General features: G+C 50.3%; 1 protein-coding gene across 6 annotated transcripts in view; it reads left to right on the top strand.

The window, feature by feature from the left end:
• The window catches only part of LOC105104496 (plasma membrane calcium-transporting ATPase 4), a 94466-nt gene that overhangs the window by 55293 nt on the left and 22026 nt on the right, over positions 1–17147 (top strand). For 3 of the 6 annotated variants that reach the window (XM_064477043.1, XM_064477038.1, XM_064477040.1), the window contains exons 3-13: positions 3458–3655; positions 4285–4542; positions 5015–5140; positions 5578–5700; positions 6863–6898; positions 8440–8601; positions 11306–11520; positions 11860–12102; positions 12633–12874; positions 13810–14038; positions 16405–16584. In XM_064477043.1, coding sequence (XP_064333113.1) covers positions 3458–3655; positions 4285–4542; positions 5015–5140; positions 5578–5700; positions 6863–6898; positions 8440–8601; positions 11306–11520; positions 11860–12102; positions 12633–12874; positions 13810–14038; positions 16405–16584 — 2012 coding nt within the window. The remainder of the gene's footprint in view (positions 1–3457; positions 3656–4284; positions 4543–5014; positions 5141–5577; positions 5701–6862; positions 6899–8439; positions 8602–11305; positions 11521–11859; positions 12103–12632; positions 12875–13809; positions 14039–16404; positions 16585–17147) is intronic. The other 3 variants (XM_064477039.1, XM_064477041.1, XM_064477042.1) reach the window with 2 other exon arrangements.

Here is a 17147-nt window from a genome sequence, read left to right as displayed (position 1 = left end):
TCGCCCTTGTCAAGGAGGGAACAGCATCTCTTCCCTTTACACTGTGAGTCCCACTTCTCTGAGAAGCATCCCAGGGAGATTCACAGATGATGAGAACTCCTGCTTCCCTCGAGCGACTCTGGCCTCCAGCCCCGCAGCTCCAAGTTGGCACAGACTTGCTCTCGGGTACCTGGAGGAGAGAGCCAGCAAGGCCCTGCCCTCTGGCAACTCTGCCTCTGCCTGCCTGGGGACCAAGTGCGCTGCCCAGAAGCACTCCTTTCCCAGGCCCTGGTTTTTCTTTCCTGCTGAGAATGGACTTTGCAAAGTGTTGGAGGCAGGAAGCCTCTGGGAAGCAGCCCAGCTGCTTCTGGTGCCTTGGCCAAACCCGCTCCCCTGCGGGGCTCTGCTGTGCCACTCCGCTGGAGGCCGGGGGTGGGGGGTGCTTAGGGGAACCAGGAGGCCGGAGGCCCGGGACAAGACCATCAGGCACCACTTTTCAGAACAGCTCCCTGCTTCCCTCTCCTGGGCGCTAGCGAGAGAACGTGGTCTCCAGTCCCCGTGTCCACAGTCGTGGATGCCAGTTCACACCCCCGCTTTACCCCAGGCAGGATCCCCGGGTGGACCTTGGGTACCTCTCCTGATGGTTTCCGCTTTGGGTGGAGAAGTGGGGGCTGTCTCAGACCCTGCAAACAAGACTCCCTTGGTACCTATCTTCCCGTTTTCAAAATCTTTTTCCATCTGAATGACTTCCTTAGTTCTAGCCCAAATCTCTCTCCTTGCCATTTAAGGTAACACTCTTGGGTCCTATTCAGCGGAGATGGAGAACAGATGTTTGCCCTCATCCCCGCCATCGGAGCAGCCCTTCACGTAGACTAAAGCGTGAGGACGTCCTCTGGCAGCAACATCTGCATTTTCCCCTTGCAGCTTCCAGTCACCCGCTTTTCTTGCACCTCCCTCTGTGTGAAGCCACATGGAGTGTCCCCGTCCTGAGTCTAATGCTCCTCGGCTGCTGCTCTTTTTTCCAAGACAAAGTTTGCCTCCCCCTGCCGGTGGGAGCCCATCAGACCGTGCGGCCAACAGCTCCCAGGGCCAAAGCCAAGGTTAATTTGCTGCTGTGTGTGAACAACTTGATAAGTGCCACCCGGCATTAATTGAACTTACAAGATTTCTCCCCTTCCCTTAAAGTGCAACCCCCTTGGGGCCCGTTAGAGGGGCCTGAATATAAGGAAGGCACTGGGCCTAATTCTGCCTAGCTCTGTTTCTCTCTGGGCCATGCCTAGGAGATGTGGGTGTCGCCATGCATGCGACAATCAAGGACAATCAAGGACTGCGTACTCTAACTTAGTGGCTTCGTCTTTCTTCTCTTATTCAAGCTGAATACTAGTACTTAATACTAGTGCTTCCTTAGTACTCAAGCTAAGTAGTACTTCTTAGTGCCTAGTACATCTGTAAGTCCTGTCGACTGAAATAAACGCACAGCCTGAAAGTTGTGGGTTATGTTTTATTTGGCGGACATTTCTGAGGACTCAAACCCCTTCCAGCCCAGGATGACAGCCTCTCAGGTCGCTCTGAGGCACTGCTCAGATGAGGTATGGGAGGAGCTAGGATATACAGGAGCTTTACAACAAAGACCAGGTAGTTGGAACAATAAAAGATCATTTGTTATCTAAAGAAAACCAGGCATCTCAAGTTAAAGAATTTAGAGCTTTTCTATGTATGGGAGGAAGCAAACATTTGGGCTCATTGAATTCATTCCTTTGGCTGTCTAGGGCCAGTGTCCTGTCCTTTCTTACTCTGAGCCCCCTCAGGGTGCACCACTGTGAGTGGCTGCAGAGGCCGGGCTGCAGGCCTGACCTCACTAGGGGGTGGCGGCAGCCGCTGATGACTCACTGGCTTCAGCGTTCTTTGTTTACTGGTGTGGTTTGCAGTATTTTTCGTTCACAGTACGTAGTACTTAGTAGACCAGTAGTACCTTTTAGAGATCTATGCGTTTCTGTGGGTGTGTGTGTCTATGTGAGTGTGCCTGCGTGTGTGACAGCCTAGGATGGATATGTGTGCTTAAAGGAGGTGCCCAAAGTTGGAGTCTCTGCTCTGTTGATCTCCCAAAGCCATTGGAACTTGGAACCAGCACAGCTGGTTGGGCTCTGTCCCCTGGCCTCCTCGTGTGACCTTGAGCAGATAGCTTATTCTTTCTGGCTCTTGCGTATGAGCCAGTGGGTGGAAGCCAGCTCAGTTGTTAAATCATGACCAGCATTTACATGTTAATGTGAGAGCAGAGTTCTGTGTGAGTCCCAGGAAAGCAGGTCAGTGTTTGTGTTCTCCCGCTGGAGCCTGGAGCGGACTCAGTGAGGAGGGGATGAAGGTTTAGGTCGGGGTTAGCTGACCCTGGAGACCAAGAGGAGTGAGTGGCTCTTGTGACCACCTTGTCTTGGTTTGCCTGGCTTTAGGCTGAAAGCTGCACATCCCCCGAGTCTGGGGCATCCTGGTGTGGATGGTCACCCCAACTGGATCTCATACTTGGGCAGATCAGGAAGCAAGGGATCTTTTCGTTTTTATTTTATTTTATTTTTCAATTTTATTAGGTAGAATTATTACAGGTCGGCTGCACATGCACATTATATTGCATGTAAATACACATACACAGCATACTGCACAGTTTTTTTAGTTTACATATATGTACTGATTATTATTTCTAAGAACAGATTAGAGCTTTAGCTTTTTAAACTTACATAGTTATCGAAGGAATAAAGTCAACTACAAGACAAGAATCAGCAGAATGCAGTGATCCAGTCATAAAGGACAGGCAGACGTGCTTCCCTAACTGGATCTCGTACTTGGGCAGATCAGGAAGCAAAGGATCTTTTTAAAGGGATCTTTTAACTGGCTGCTGCTGCTGCTTTTTTTTTTTTAAGCACCTTTATTGTGGTCTGGTTCCTGTACAGTGAACCACACAGATTTCAGATGTGCACTTTGATGAATTTTGATGGATGTCCACACAGTGAAATCACCGCCACGATCAAGATAGCTGACATCTCCATCACTCCCCAAGAGGGGCGTATTTCAAATCCCCAATTTACCCCTTCCCACCCTCTTTACCGCCGGTGACCATAAGTTTGTTCTCTATGTCTGTGAGTCTGTCTCTGCCTTGCAGACAAGTTCATTTGTGTCATCCTTTCAGATTCCACAATGTAAGCGGTATCATATAGTATTTTTCTTTCTCTTTCTGGCTTACTTCACCTAGAATGACAATATCCAGGTCCATCCATGTTGCAGCAAATGACACTGTTTTATGCCCTTTTACGGCTGAGTAGTATTCCATTGAATACATACACCACATCCTCCCTACCCAGTCAGCAGTCAGTGGACATTTGGGTTGTCTCCATGTCTTGGACACTGTAAAGAGTTAACTGCCTTCTTCTCTCATTCATCTCTTCCCCTCTTGTCTCGCTCATTCATCCGACTCCCATCTCTTTTTCAGGTCTATCTGGGAACCCTACAGACCTAGAAAAACGTAAACAAGTGTTCGGGCAGAACTTTATCCCCCCCAAAAAGCCCAAGACCTTCTTACAACTAGTGTGGGAAGCCCTTCAAGATGTCACACTCATCATCCTGGAGATCGCGGCCATCATCTCCCTGGTCCTGTCCTTCTACCGCCCCCCTGGGGAAGAGAACGAGCGTGAGTGTCTTCAGCAGCCCTGCGTGACTGTGCCCTGGGTGCCTCCCACCACCACCAAAGAGCACTTGGTATTGGTGCTGACAGATTGTAGCTTAAAAGTTTCTCACCATTACCCAGAGTGGGTTCCCCAAAGGAAACCAACAAGTAGCTAGTAAGCTATTCTTCCAACCCGTCCTGATTCCAGGTCTTTCCCCTCTTCTCCATGAAATCCTTGTTCAGAATGTCATGACTCCTGTACCCTCCTTCAACCCACAAAGCCCTGCATCTCAGAGTTCCCCATATCCCCCCATTTATCTGGCTTTATGGGAAGTAGCCGTGGGAGCCTGACCGTGTTGGCGAGTCATAAGTTCTTTATATGTGACTTGCTTGTAATTTGCTTTGACACATTTCATGCTGTTTACTCGTCTGATTCTTTTGAGTGTACATAGTTCCACTGGCGATGAGACGCTGCCCAGCCCTGCTGTCCTCTGGTGCCCTCGGAGGACAGCTGTTCTACCCAGAAGTTTTCTTCTCTGTTGCTCTCTTTCCCTGACTTCCTGTTCTGGGGGATTGCAGAAGCACTACCCCCATTTTAAATGTCATCAAAAACCCCTCAGTGACCCTTCCTTTCTCTCCTTTCCCTGGGCTAGAGTGTGGTCTAGCCGTAAGTAGCTCAGAAGACGAAGGGGAGGCGGAAGCCGGCTGGATTGAGGGGGCAGCCATCCTGTTCTCTGTGATCATCGTGGTGCTAGTGACTGCCTTCAATGATTGGAGCAAAGAGAAGCAGTTCCGCGGGCTGCAGAACCGCATTGAAAAGGAGCAGAAATTCTCCATTATCCGAAATGGTCACATCATCCAGCTCCCGGTGGCTGAGATCGTGATGGGTGACATTGCCCAAATCAAATACGGTGAGAGCTCTGTGTTTCTTGTACCCGTGCCACCTTCCCTATTTGAGGACTAGGTCCTTTGGCATAAGGGGACTGGGAATTACTGAGGACCCAAAAAGATAAGACCCCCAAATTATGTTAGCTTCTAGGTTAGAGTTTAAGGAGGTTGTGGGAAAGAAATTCAAAGAAGGTGTAACTGAAACTCTTCCCAAAGATTGTGAGGTTATAGGTTAAAAGTATATAACATTCAGGCCATGGGAAAGTGTTTGGGGATCAGAAAGTGTTGGAATTTATAATACCTGGAAAGGAGTCTTATCCTGGATTGTCAGAGCTGAAGTTAGTCTTTCAGAGGCTCCCCAGATACTCCCTGCACCATTGCCCTGTAGGGAGGGCCTGTGGGAGCAGCCCTGAGATGGGGGTTGGATGGTCCTGGCCCTCCACCAGGCTCCTACCTACCCTCTGTCCCTGTTGCCCCTTCTGCTCTGTGTACTAGGCGACCTGCTGCCTGCAGACGGGATCCTGATCCAGGGGAATGATCTCAAGATTGACGAGAGCTCTCTGACCGGGGAATCGGAGCATGTCAAGAAGTCCCTGGAAGGAGACCCCATGTTGCTCTCAGGTGTGGTCTCTGGTGACCCCAGTTCCCTTTCTACCTCCCGCTAGACAGACCACAAAGACCTTATCCAGACTTGGCTCTCCCTTCTCACCCTGCCCCATCTCCTGCCCCAAGGTTCAGCTGGGACAGTGGCGTATCAGTGGAAATGCTGCCAATACCAGAATACTGGGGGGCCTAAAGAGGCTGTCTGTGAGCCAAGTGCTGGAGGGGCCGTGGAAGGGCTCTGCTGGCGGGGGTGGAGGGTGGGGCAGGCGGCCTGCCCCTAGAGCGGTCAGGCACAGTGCTCTCCTTACCCGCCAGCTGACCTCTCCCTACTGTCTGCTGAGTGTATCGCTGCCTGTGGGAGAGGAAGGGGGGCTGTTTTTCCCCTAAGTTCGTGTTTCACACTGAAGCATGACTAGGTACAAAACAACGCCTCTCCCATCTTCTTCCTCGCGTAGGGACCCATGTCATGGAGGGTTCTGGCCGGATGGTAGTGACTGCTGTGGGTGTCAACTCCCAGACTGGAATCATCTTTACCCTCTTGGGGGCCAGTGAGGGAGAAGAGGAGAAGAAGAAAAAAGGTAAAGGGCTTTCAGGATGAGCATCTCTTCCCTTCCGGCCCCAAGGACAAACTAGGAAAGGGAACGGGTCTGAATGAAGTACCTAGCCGGAAGAACCTGCTGGAAGATGAGTACAGACATCCAAACCCTGTGCCAAGATAAAGGTGTCGTCCCTGGCTCCCCCAGTGCCCTAATGAAAACCAGATCCTGGCTCTAGGCTCCCAAATCAGGTTGCATTTGAGCCTCAATTCCTGTGTCTGTTGCTGGATAGTAAAGGGATGAGGTAGAAAGCCTGCCCCAAATGAGCTGGTGAGGTGCTCTGGCCCCAAACACCCGCTGTGTAGTCTTCCAAACCCCTCCCTTTCTTCCTAAGACATGAGGGATTATATGAACCATCAAAGCTAAGGGAAAACTGTCCAGGAGAAGAAACTGGGTTCCTGCTGAAACTATGGGCTGTCAGCGGAAGAGAGACATGGCCAGGAGAGTGAAAACAGAGAGGGGATATCTGCCCCAAAGGCAGTCCTGTCTTTGCCATTCACTTGTTCCTGAAAGAAGGAAAACAGAAGGAAAAAAACCCCCTGAACCAAATCTACACCTTCCCCTGAGCTTTCCTTCTTCCCTTGGAGGAGAGAAGGCACCCTCCTGCTTGGCTGGAGGGCCCTCCTGGGCTGCTTAGTGGAGGGCAGTTGATGAAAAGGAGACAAAACTCATTCACTCAGGAGCTAGACTCCTCGTTTCTGTAGCTGCCGGCCAGTGAGTAAGGACGAGGCTGGCCCAGTGCTGGCGAACCCCTGTGGAGGCACCTTTCAGGGCCTTTGCCATCAGGCAGAAACTGTTCAAACCTCTCGCTTCCTAACCCCCCACCCCGTTTCTCCAAGTGATGTGATGATGTCAGGCCAGGAGCACCCTCCCAGCAGCCACCGTGCTCCAGGAGAAAGCAGCTCAGAAGCGGGTGTGCGCTCACCCGCGTACCCACACGGGTCTGGCCCGCATTCCGGAGATCCGTGAGATCCTGTAATGAGATGGGTGTGAACAGAGATGTGAGCTTCCTTCACATTCCCCTCCTTGCGACTCACCCCCTTTCCTGTTCCCCTTTTGGGCTCTGAGCGGGACCAGCAAATTGGATATCTGATCTCTTAAGAGTCACTTTGGGTCCCCACTTTTTTCTTTCTTGTTCAAACAGGTAAAAAACAAGGAGTCCCTGAAAATCGCAACAAAGGTAACCTCTCCGCTCCCTCATTTACCATCTCTACCTGCTCACACGCAAACCAGACCTTTCCAGGCCATCTGCCGTCTCCCCTTTCCTCTCCATAAATCTGTTGTCCGCTGCTGTGGCCCAGATGCCCTGTCCTGAGGAAGGTGCAGAGATTTGGGGGAGGTGGCAAGCTCCCAAACCCAATCTAAGACGGGGCAACAGCACCCTCTGCTGTTGGCGCAAGGAACCTCATGTCAAGGTTTCTCTCGGGGAGCACATGGGATTGATCCCTCTTTGCAGGGTGCCGAGCTCCTTGCCTCACCGCCCTAGGCTGGATTCAAACACCAACGGTCATCAGCTTCTGGGCCGGTCATCAGCTTCTGGGCCGGAAGACTTCGGGGCCCTTGTGGTGGAGGGAGTTGGGATGGGCAGTCCCTGCACCCTCCTCTTGCCAGCTTCCTCCTTGGTGTCCTCTTGTCCGGATTCCTTCTCTGCCCGTCTTCCCAGGGATGGAGAGAGCTCCTTTCTCTGTGACTTTCTCTCCACAGTCTGTTTTCTTCCTCCTAATCGGATGTGTGTTTCTTTTTTGGAGGCTGTGTTTTACATCCTGTCTCTGTCTTGTTTGTGAGTCTGACAGCAGAGACATTATCTCAGGAAGGGCATCGAGCTCTGCAGGGGTGATGCTGGAGGGGGGTTTGGAACTAGCAAGAACTGCTCTCTTGAGACAGCTCGTGGAGATTTTTTCCCTTTTGTAACCCACATCATAGTAGTCCTTAGAAATAAAGTCATCCGTCGGAGGACCAGGACTCCACAGAAATAGTTCTTTAATTTTAGATCCCTTTAACTCTTCTTTTTAAAGCAAAATGGATTTATATGTCTGTCTTTATCCCTGCTTTCTCTTATTCCAGGGGGTCCCTCACACCAGCTTCTTCCCTTTCCCCCAAAAGATTTACCCCTAGGTCCCACTCTGCACCTCCCTGCCTTCGTCAGCCAGGGGAGAAAGGGGGTTTCCTTCCCCTATCGTTCAACTAATATAAGAAGGAACTGGAAAATGCCCTGTGTCTGAGATCTGTTTCTTCCATGGCAGTCTGCAGAGAGAGAAGGATGAGCCATTCAAAGAGCGGAGTAGGACCCTTATGCTCTAAGAACATCTACCAGCCTTTCCCTTCAGCCCCTTTCTGCAGTAAAGATTCACTGTTTTGAACACTGAATTCCAGGAAGGATGGTTGTTGGTAATAGCATTTAGTGGTATGACTAATCCTCTTGCTGGAATAAACCTGGCTTGGGGCTCTGAGGTTGTGCCAGGAAGCTGCCACTGAAGAAGAAATTCATACCCTAAAAGCACCCATTTCCCCTCTAGTTGTTAGAGTATCATTCAAAAGGCCCTAGTAGAGGGTCGGAGGCAAGCTCCCGGTTAGGCAGGGGGTGGTGGTGGTCAGATCTGACGTCAGGGGTCCAAGACGTATTCCAGGAATAAGACAGAAAGGTTTGTTAGTTTCCACCCGTCTGCTACTCGCTGCTACTACTTTGCCCACTCACCTGTCCTGTTTGTGTGTGCACTCTAGCAAAGACTCAGGATGGGGTGGCCTTGGAAATCCAACCACTCAACAGCCAGGAGGGGATCGACAATGAGGAAAAGGAGAAAAAGGCAGCCAAGCTGCCCAAAAAGGAGAAGTCGGTGCTGCAGGGCAAGCTGACGCACTTGGCTGTTCAGATTGGGAAAGCTGGTGAGTCGGAGAAGGGTGGAGCCTTCTCGGTGTCGTTTATCCGTGCTCTTCCGGATCCCCGCTGCTTTCATGGCCTTCTTTCTACGCCAGCCAGGTCTGGCAGAAAGAAACTGAAAATTCCCGAGTGGCTAGTGCAGTCCAGGTAGCCGTGTCCCTCTCTGCAACCATCTGGCCACTCCCTAGGCTTCTGCAGAGAGAAATGTTTTCCTACGTGTCAGGGTAAAAGGCCCAAACAGATGGGAAGTGGTGAGCTTGTATCACTCAGGGAAGGTTCACATTAGCAAGAAGGAAGACTTTGATGACTAGTCACCTGTCTCGTGCATGACTGGGCTTGTAAATTCCCTAAGGGCAGAGAAGGCTGCTGTATGCCGAGGGCAGTTCCCTGGCCAAGCACGGAGCAATCAGCTCCAAACGAGGACTGGAGGGAAAAGGAAGGCAGTGACTAAAGAAGCTCTTTCCAGAGCGGAGGTCACTAAGGCACTCCTGTGTATCCTGAGAGGGAGTGGCTTCTCCGTCACTTGCTTCTACACTCTCTCCGGCCTTCTTTCAGTGTTGGGGTGGGCTGGCGAGGGGACTGCAGGAGGGAACAAAAGGAAGTTGGCTCCTTCGCTGGACGCGTCCCTTCAAGTACAGTCTTTTTCCACTATTTAATCATTTCCTGACCCCACCTCTCTGTTTATTACAATCAGTCTAGTCCAGTACATTTCTGTGTGTACAGTTCACCTGGGATCTTGTTAAAGTGCAGCCTCTGATTCAGGAGGTCTGGGCTTGGGATCCAGAGACTCTGCATTTGTAATAAGCTCCCCGGGCGAGGCAGGTGCCGCTGCTCTGCTAAGCACGCACTGAGTTAGCAGGAATCTCCACTGTCCACTACTGCAGCTGCTAACCGTGTGTGGCTGCTTCCATTTAAACGCAGGAAAGTTAAGTCCAATTAAACATTTAGCGCCTCAGTCACATGAGCCTACTTGAATTGGTTGATAAATACATGTGGCTTGTGGCTGCCATATTGGACAGCGCGAACAGAGAACATTTTAAGCGTCATAGGGAGTTACTGGACAGTGTGATTCTCACCCATTCATTCAGTTCCAGCCCCCAGCTCATTCTGACCTCCACCACATCTTTTGCATGTAGACAATGCACGGGTGAGAGGAATTACAAGTGTGGAGGCCAGTCACTGAGCCTGGCACACGGGTCTAAAACATTAAACAGCCCCTGCCTAACCCCTCCTGTTGTGCTCCTGATGCCTGCTTTGTTCTTTAGGGAGTCAAGGCCACCCAAGGGCTGGCCTCTGGTCCCCTCTGTTTGTTCATTTCACACACCAAGCGAGACCAGGACTCTGGGGCGGCAAGTGGGATGGCCTGCACCACCCTGAGAGTGAATGCCTCCTTAAATGTTGCATCCTAGATGCCTTGCTTGCCTCATCTTTTAGCCCTGACCCTGAGGATGCAAAGTACAAAAGAATATACTTTCGGAGGCAGGGAAGGCATAGCTCAGTAGTAGAGCATGTGCCCAGCACGCACGAGGTCCTGGGTGCAATCCCCAGGCCTCCATTAAAAAGGAAATAAATAAACCTAATTGTGTAACCCCCAACAACAAATAAGAAAAAGATAAAATTTTTTTAAAAAGAATGTGCTTTCATTGCTATAATCACCTCTAGCCTTGCCCTCATTCCTCTGAATCATTGGACCCTTGGGAAAAGCAGGCAGAACTCAACGTATGGTTTGAATCAGAGCCCTTCCCAGGTATTGTGCCACAGGCAGGGACAGGTGCCCAAACACCCATCCCCTCAGCACTCCGAGCAGCCAGGCAGCAACCAAGGCCGTCGGCGCCCCTGGGCCAGTTGTTTCTGACCGTGAGCGGATTCTTCCATTTTAGGATGTGTAGGGTGACCAGCTCTCCCAGTTCGCTTGGGTACTTTCTTGGTGTTAGCACTGAAAGTCTTGTGTCCCAGGAAATTGCTCAGTCTCAGGCAAACCAGGATGGCTGGTCCCCCTCCAGTGTACCATATCTAACCCTCTCTGTGCCCTAGTTTCCTTGTAAAAGAGGTTGATAATAGTAACTTCTCTCACAGGGTTGTTATGAGGATTTGAAGTCCTTGCCTGACTCATAGGAACCACTATACTGATATTTGCTATTGTTGTCTTCTGTCTGTACCATATCAGGAGGGAGGTTGGGAAGCACCGGTCTAAGAGTTAGCGGTGTAGGTGATGTGCTGATACCAAAGGCGCATCACTGGAAGCAGCTCATGAATTGCCTGGCGCTCTCCAGGCTACTAGGGGAGAAGTCCAAATTGACAGACTACTAGGAACAGGCAAAGACAGTCACTACATCATGATTTGTGGGAAGAAGGTAGGCCTGAGATAGAATCATAGAATGATGTTTTAGAAAACTAGACCAACCCCTTTATTTATGAATGAGGGAATAGACTGGGTTGGGGGCGGGGTTCAAAGCCCAGTCCAAAGCCACGAGTCGAGTTGGTGCAGTACTGAGACTAGAACCTAGTCTTCAGAGTGCAGAGTCATGTCTTTTCCCCTGCTCTGTAATGTGCAAGCACCAGAGGATGGATCGGCGCTTTTGGTGTGACTTCCTGGAGATGGTCGTTTTAAAACTTCATAGCAAAAGCTTCAATGTATGCCAGGCCATCTCTGGCTAGGGCCCTAGGCATACGCTTGAGCCTGGACTCATGTGCCTTGTCCCCGGGCAGGTCTGATCATGTCTGCAATCACAGTGATCATCCTGATTCTGTACTTTGTGATCGACAACTTTGTGATACATCGCAGACCGTGGCTAGCTGAGTGTACCGCCATCTACGTCCAGTATTTCGTCAAGTTCTTCATCATTGGCATCACTGTGCTGGTGGTGGCTGTGCCGGAGGGGCTGCCGCTGGCCGTCACCATTTCACTGGCTTACTCTGTGAAGGTGAGACTGGAACTCTCTTCCTGTAGGACAGAGACCGGAGGGGGAGGGTGCCATGTAACCTCTGGTAAAAGGATGGGCCACTCTGTCTTCACAAAGTCTTGGTGGTGTCTCCCAAGAGCAGAAGCCACTGACACTATGGAAGGACCATCTTGATCAGTTGCATCAATGTTTAAGTAACCCAGGAGAATCTTAAGAGGATTCACAAAAATGGCATCGTGCATTTTTGTGCAGGACAAGAGGATGAAATGTGGAGAGCTGTTAACTAGGAAACGGCCTTTGACCTGTATTTGGGAGCGCTCATTTGGTCCCCTCTCAAGACTTTTCCCTTCTCCCCTGTAGAAAATGATGAAAGACAATAACCTGGTGCGGCACTTGGATGCTTGTGAGACCATGGGCAATGCCACGGCCATTTGCTCTGACAAGACAGGCACGCTGACCATGAACCGCATGACTGTGGTGCAGGCTTATATCGGAGATACCCGTTACCATCAGGTCCCAAGCCCCGATGTCCTCGTGCCCAAGGTGCTGGACCTCATTGTCAATGGCATTTCTATCAACAGTGCCTATACCTCCAAGATTCTGGTGAGCTCTTCCTTTGCCAGGACACTTAAAATGGGTGGTTGGAGGGAACCACTGCTTTTCTGTTGTTTATTCGACCTGAATTGCCATCCCACATCCCATTTCCCGCTCCTCAGTGAACACGTTTGGGGTGAGACTAGGGAATAATCCACGGGAGTAGATGAGGTGGCGTGAGGCGGGTGGGACTCCACGGCTGTGAAATGCCCTGCAGTCACCAAGTAAAGGCAGTATCTCGGAAGAGACCTCATGCTGGTAGCAGAATTGGGCTTATCGGGAGTAAACTACTCAGTTTCCGGAAACTAAGAGAGAGTGTTAGAATAAAACCCCCATACAAGGTGAGACACCAGCACCGCCCCCGGGGCGACGAAAAACCCGAAGCCCCAGGTGGCTCAGGGACCACAGTCACCACTGACCACTGTCCACCTACCCCACGGACTCTGGACAGAGGTGAAAGCTTTGTGGGGAAGTCCTCTCCTTCCTAAGTTCCCTTCTGTCTGGGGCATCTTCAGTAGTCCCACGTTTTTCCCTTCCAGCCTCCGGAGAAGGAGGGGGGTCTGCCGCGGCAGGTGGGCAACAAGACGGAGTGTGCGCTGCTGGGCTTTGTCACGGACCTGAAGCAGGACTACCACGCGGTGCGCAGTGAGGTGCCCGAGGAGAAGCTGTACAAGGTGTACACCTTCAACTCGGTGCGCAAGTCCATGAGCACCGTCATCCAGAAGCCCGGCGGCGGCTTCCGCATGTACAGCAAGGGCGCATCTGAGATCATCTTGCGCAAGTGAGTGCCCCTCCCTGCACTTCTCCTGCCCGCAGGAAGGTCTGGGTTCCGTGCTCTCCGCTGCACCCACGTGCACGACGAGCGAGCCCTTCTTCGAGGTGGCGGCACCGTGACTGACGACAGGCATTGTCCTTAAGTACCTCGGGTGGTTCCTGGTACTTTCCACAGCTCAGCGAGGTAGATGCGGTCATTACCCCTGTTTTAGAGATGAGAAAACAGACGTGCAGGGAAGCCGAGTAACTTGCTCGAGGTGATACAGCTAATAGAGGCACAGCCAGGATTCAGACCGAGGCCACCCAAGCTTCCCTTTCCTCCTCTGGAAAGAGAGGACCCGCCCATCTCACAGGGTCGGGCTGATTAAATGATCCAGTGCACGTAAGATGCCTTGCACACAGCAGGTACTAGAAATGTTAGTTCTGTGTTCCCTTTTCATTCTCAGTTCTCATCACAGGCAGTTGCATAACTTAAAGTGGTTAGACTCTCCACAGGTCATTAAAAGTTGACCTACGTGGATACAGGGCCAGCAGCTGAAAACCAATGCCCCAGCTCGGTGTTAGCCACCTTCTTTCAGTCAACGCATTCTTGTTGAGCACACCCTACGCACTGAGCCCTCTGGACACTGGGGATTGGGAAAGTCTCTCTACCTTTGGGAAGTTGAAAAGAGGAGGTGATCCACAAAGCACCTTGTTGGTGTTGCGTGCACGTGCGAGGAGGGACAGATGACATGGGAGAATCACATGCTCTGCCTGCCTTATCCACCTACCGGCTGCCCCACCTTGGGAAAAGGGGCTCAGCTTTGGGTGATGGATGGAGATCTATGACCACGAAACAGTTTCTTTGGAAGTGATGCAGAATTCCCAGAACGTCTGTAAATGACTGTGGGGGCGCAGTGGGTGGGGAGGGGGACGCTGCTTTCTGACTGTGTGCCTCCCCAGGTGTAACCGCATCCTGGACAAGAAAGGGGAAGCAGTGCCGTTCAAGAGTAAGGACCGAGATGAGATGATACGCGCTGTCATTGAGCCCATGGCCTCCGAGGGACTCCGGACGATCTGCATAGCTTACCGGGATTTCAGCGTAGAGCCCCTGTGGGACAACGAGGCCGAAATCCTCACTGAGCTGACCTGTATCGCAGTGGTGGGCATTGAGGACCCCGTGCGCCCGGAGGTGAGGCTTTGGCTGGGAAAAGGGCTAGGAGACGGGAATGGAAGTCTCCCAGTGGCCCTTGGCCCACGTGCAGGCCCACTGGGACCTAATGAGAAGCCACCTCAAAGTCACGGGAACTGGGGTACTAGTTTCTGTTTGTGACTTGACTTCCCTAAGTTTCCTAACTGCTTCTCATTTACAGGGATGGATGTCCCCGTGCTTCCGGCTTCACAGAGCTGCTGTGGAGCACTGGCCTCATAGAGAGTGGCATTCCTATGGTGAATGCTGTCTAGGGGTGAGAAGCGTAGGCTTCGCTGGGCTCATTGTTTGGCGATCAGGAACAGGCAGGTCGGCCAGGCTATTGCGCTCACACCGGAACTTGACACAGCATTGCAAACTGACTGTTTCAAATTAAAAAAAAAAAAAAAAGAACGGGCAGGAGGCAGAACTAACTGGGACACCACCTTTGTCTCTAGCCACCTTTTTTCTTTTTTTTAGTTGAAATATAGTTGCTATACAATATTATAAAGTTACAGGTATACAGTACAGTGATTCACAATTTTTAAAGGTTATATTCCATTTATAGTTACTATAAAATACTGGCTTTATTCCCCACACTGTACAATACATCCTTGTAGCTTATTTTATACCTGAGAGTTTGTACCTCTCACTCCCCTGCCCTCATATTGCCCCTCCCCCCTCCCTTCCCCCCACTGGTAAACACTAGTTTGTTCTCTGTATCTGTGAGTCTGCTTCTTTATTGGTTGTATTTTTTAGATTCCACATAGAAGTGATATTGGACAGTATGCATCTTTCTCTGTCTGTTTATTTCACTTAGCACAATGCCCTCCAAGCCCATCCATGTTGCTGCATATGGCAAACCTTTGTTCATTTTTATGACTGCATAGTATTCCGTTGCATAAATATACCACATCTTCTTTATCCAGTCGTCTGTTGGTGGACACTTAGGCTGCTTCCACATCTTGGCAATTGTAAATAATGCTGCTGTGAGCATTGGGGTGCATGTATCTTTTTTAATCAGTGGGTTTTTTTGGTTTGTTTCTTTGTTTTTGGATATATACCCAGGCATGGAATTGCTGCCTCATATGGTAGTTCTATTTTAAGTTTTTTGAGAAACCTCCGTATTGTTTCCCACAGTGGCTGCACCAATTTACATTCCCAGCATTGACCATCCGAGGGTTCCCTTTTCTCCACATTCTTGCCAACATTTGTTATTTGTGTTCTTTTTGGTGATGGCCATTCTGACAGGTGTGAGGTGATCTCTCATCGTGGTTCTGATTTGCATTTCTCTGCTGATGCATGATGTTGAGCATCTTTTCATGTGCCTGTTGGCCATCGGCCTTTCCTCTTTAGAAAAATGTCTGACCGGTTCTTCTGCCCATTTTTCAGTCAGAATTTTGTTGTTGTTGTTGGGGTTTTTGTTTTTTTGTTTGTTTATTTTTGGCTTTTTATTTTGGGGGGTAGGTAACATTGTTAGGTTTTTTGGTTTTGAGTTGTATGCGCGGTTTATATGTTGGATATTAGTCCCTTATCAGTCACATCATTTGCAAATATTTTCTCCCATTCAGTAGGTTGTCTTTTCTTTTGTCAGTAGTTTCCTTTCCCGTGCAAAAGCTTTTAAGTTTAATTACACCCCATTTGTTTACTTTTGCTTTTGTTTCCTTTCCTTTAGGAGACAGATCCAAAAAATGATTGCTGGGATTTATGTCAGAGAGTGTTCTGCCTATGTTTTGTTCTAGGAGTCTTACAGTATCCGGTCTTACCTTTAGGTCTTTAATCCATTTTAAGTTAATTTTTAAATATTCTAGACACCTTCTTTCAATCAGCGTATTTGCACGAAGCACCCGCCCTCAGAATAGCTGAACGTTATTTTCAACTCTAGGGCATTGAAAAGTTTCTGCTTCTAAGAAGTTCTGACCAATGGGCTGTCAGTCGTCACGGCCCAGAGGCATGAGAGGTGTCACGCATTTGGGAAACTTAAAAAGAATTGATACGGTTGGAGGATGGGCCAGGGAGGTGGAAGGTGGTACAAACTTCTGCTAAAAAGGAAAGCGGTGGCAAAATCTCAAAGACCAGACATGCCCTGCTAAGAAATGTGGACTGTAATTGGGAGAGTAAGCTTTTTTCACACCTGACTCTTGAAGCAAATTTCCCCTTCAAGTCATGGTACAAGAAGCCAAATTCAAATGTGAGTATTGTAGGTAGGACAGAAGCGAGGACACCAAGCAATATAAAAAGGACTGGACTTGGGCTGTGCCCCGTGGTTCTGCTCCCCAGGGTACCTCTCTCCCGTCCACAGTGAGGGGACATTCGAGCCTGAGCATCTTACCAGGCCTCACCACCCCCACCTCCTCCTCTCCTCTCAGGTACCAGAAGCAATTGCCAAATGCAAACGGGCAGGCATCACTGTCAGAATGGTGACGGGTGACAATATCAACACGGCCCGGGCCATCGCCACCAAATGTGGCATTCTGACACCTGGGGACGACTTACTGTGCTTAGAAGGCAAAGAATTCAATCGACTCATCCGCAACGAGAAGGGCGAGGTGGGTGTGGGTTGGGGGGGGTCGGGTCCTCGGGATGAGAGAGGGGCGGGTTCTCGTGTGAGGCCTCTGAGACCCGTGGGAGAAAGTGGGTGGCTTTTAAACTAAAATCTCTTCGTAGTGAAACGTCCCTTTTCCCAAAGCTGCTCAGACGGTAAAACTGGAGTTTTCTTTCTTCCCATGATCTGCACTCACAAGCTACCTTTTGAGACACTAACTTTTCATGTCTTTCCATTTTGTTCCATCACGGGATGATTTTGCACTGATTTCCCTCCATCTCAGCCCTCCAGTGTCACTGCCCTGTGACGGACAGTGGCACAGGTTAGGAAGAGGACGTGGTCTGGGTGTGGAGCAGACCAGCACTGCCTGATTTACATAGAAATCAAACCTCAGTCCTCAGGAGGTTTAGCTGCCTGAGCCAACAGCTGACCCTGGCCCACCTCCTGTCAAGGGTCTAAGACATAGGGATTGGCTGCCAGGTCGGGAACTGGGAGGAGAAAGCAGACAAGCAGGGCCTGAATGGTCACACATCAATGAATCTGCCTTTGGAGACTGAGTTGGCTGCC

This window comes from Camelus dromedarius, chromosome 21, assembly GCF_036321535.1.
Source record: "Camelus dromedarius isolate mCamDro1 chromosome 21, mCamDro1.pat, whole genome shotgun sequence".
NCBI classification, from domain to species: domain Eukaryota; kingdom Metazoa; phylum Chordata; class Mammalia; order Artiodactyla; family Camelidae; genus Camelus; species Camelus dromedarius.
The sequence above is the reverse complement of the archived record's forward strand: the minus strand, read 5'-3'. Positions and strand labels throughout refer to the sequence as shown.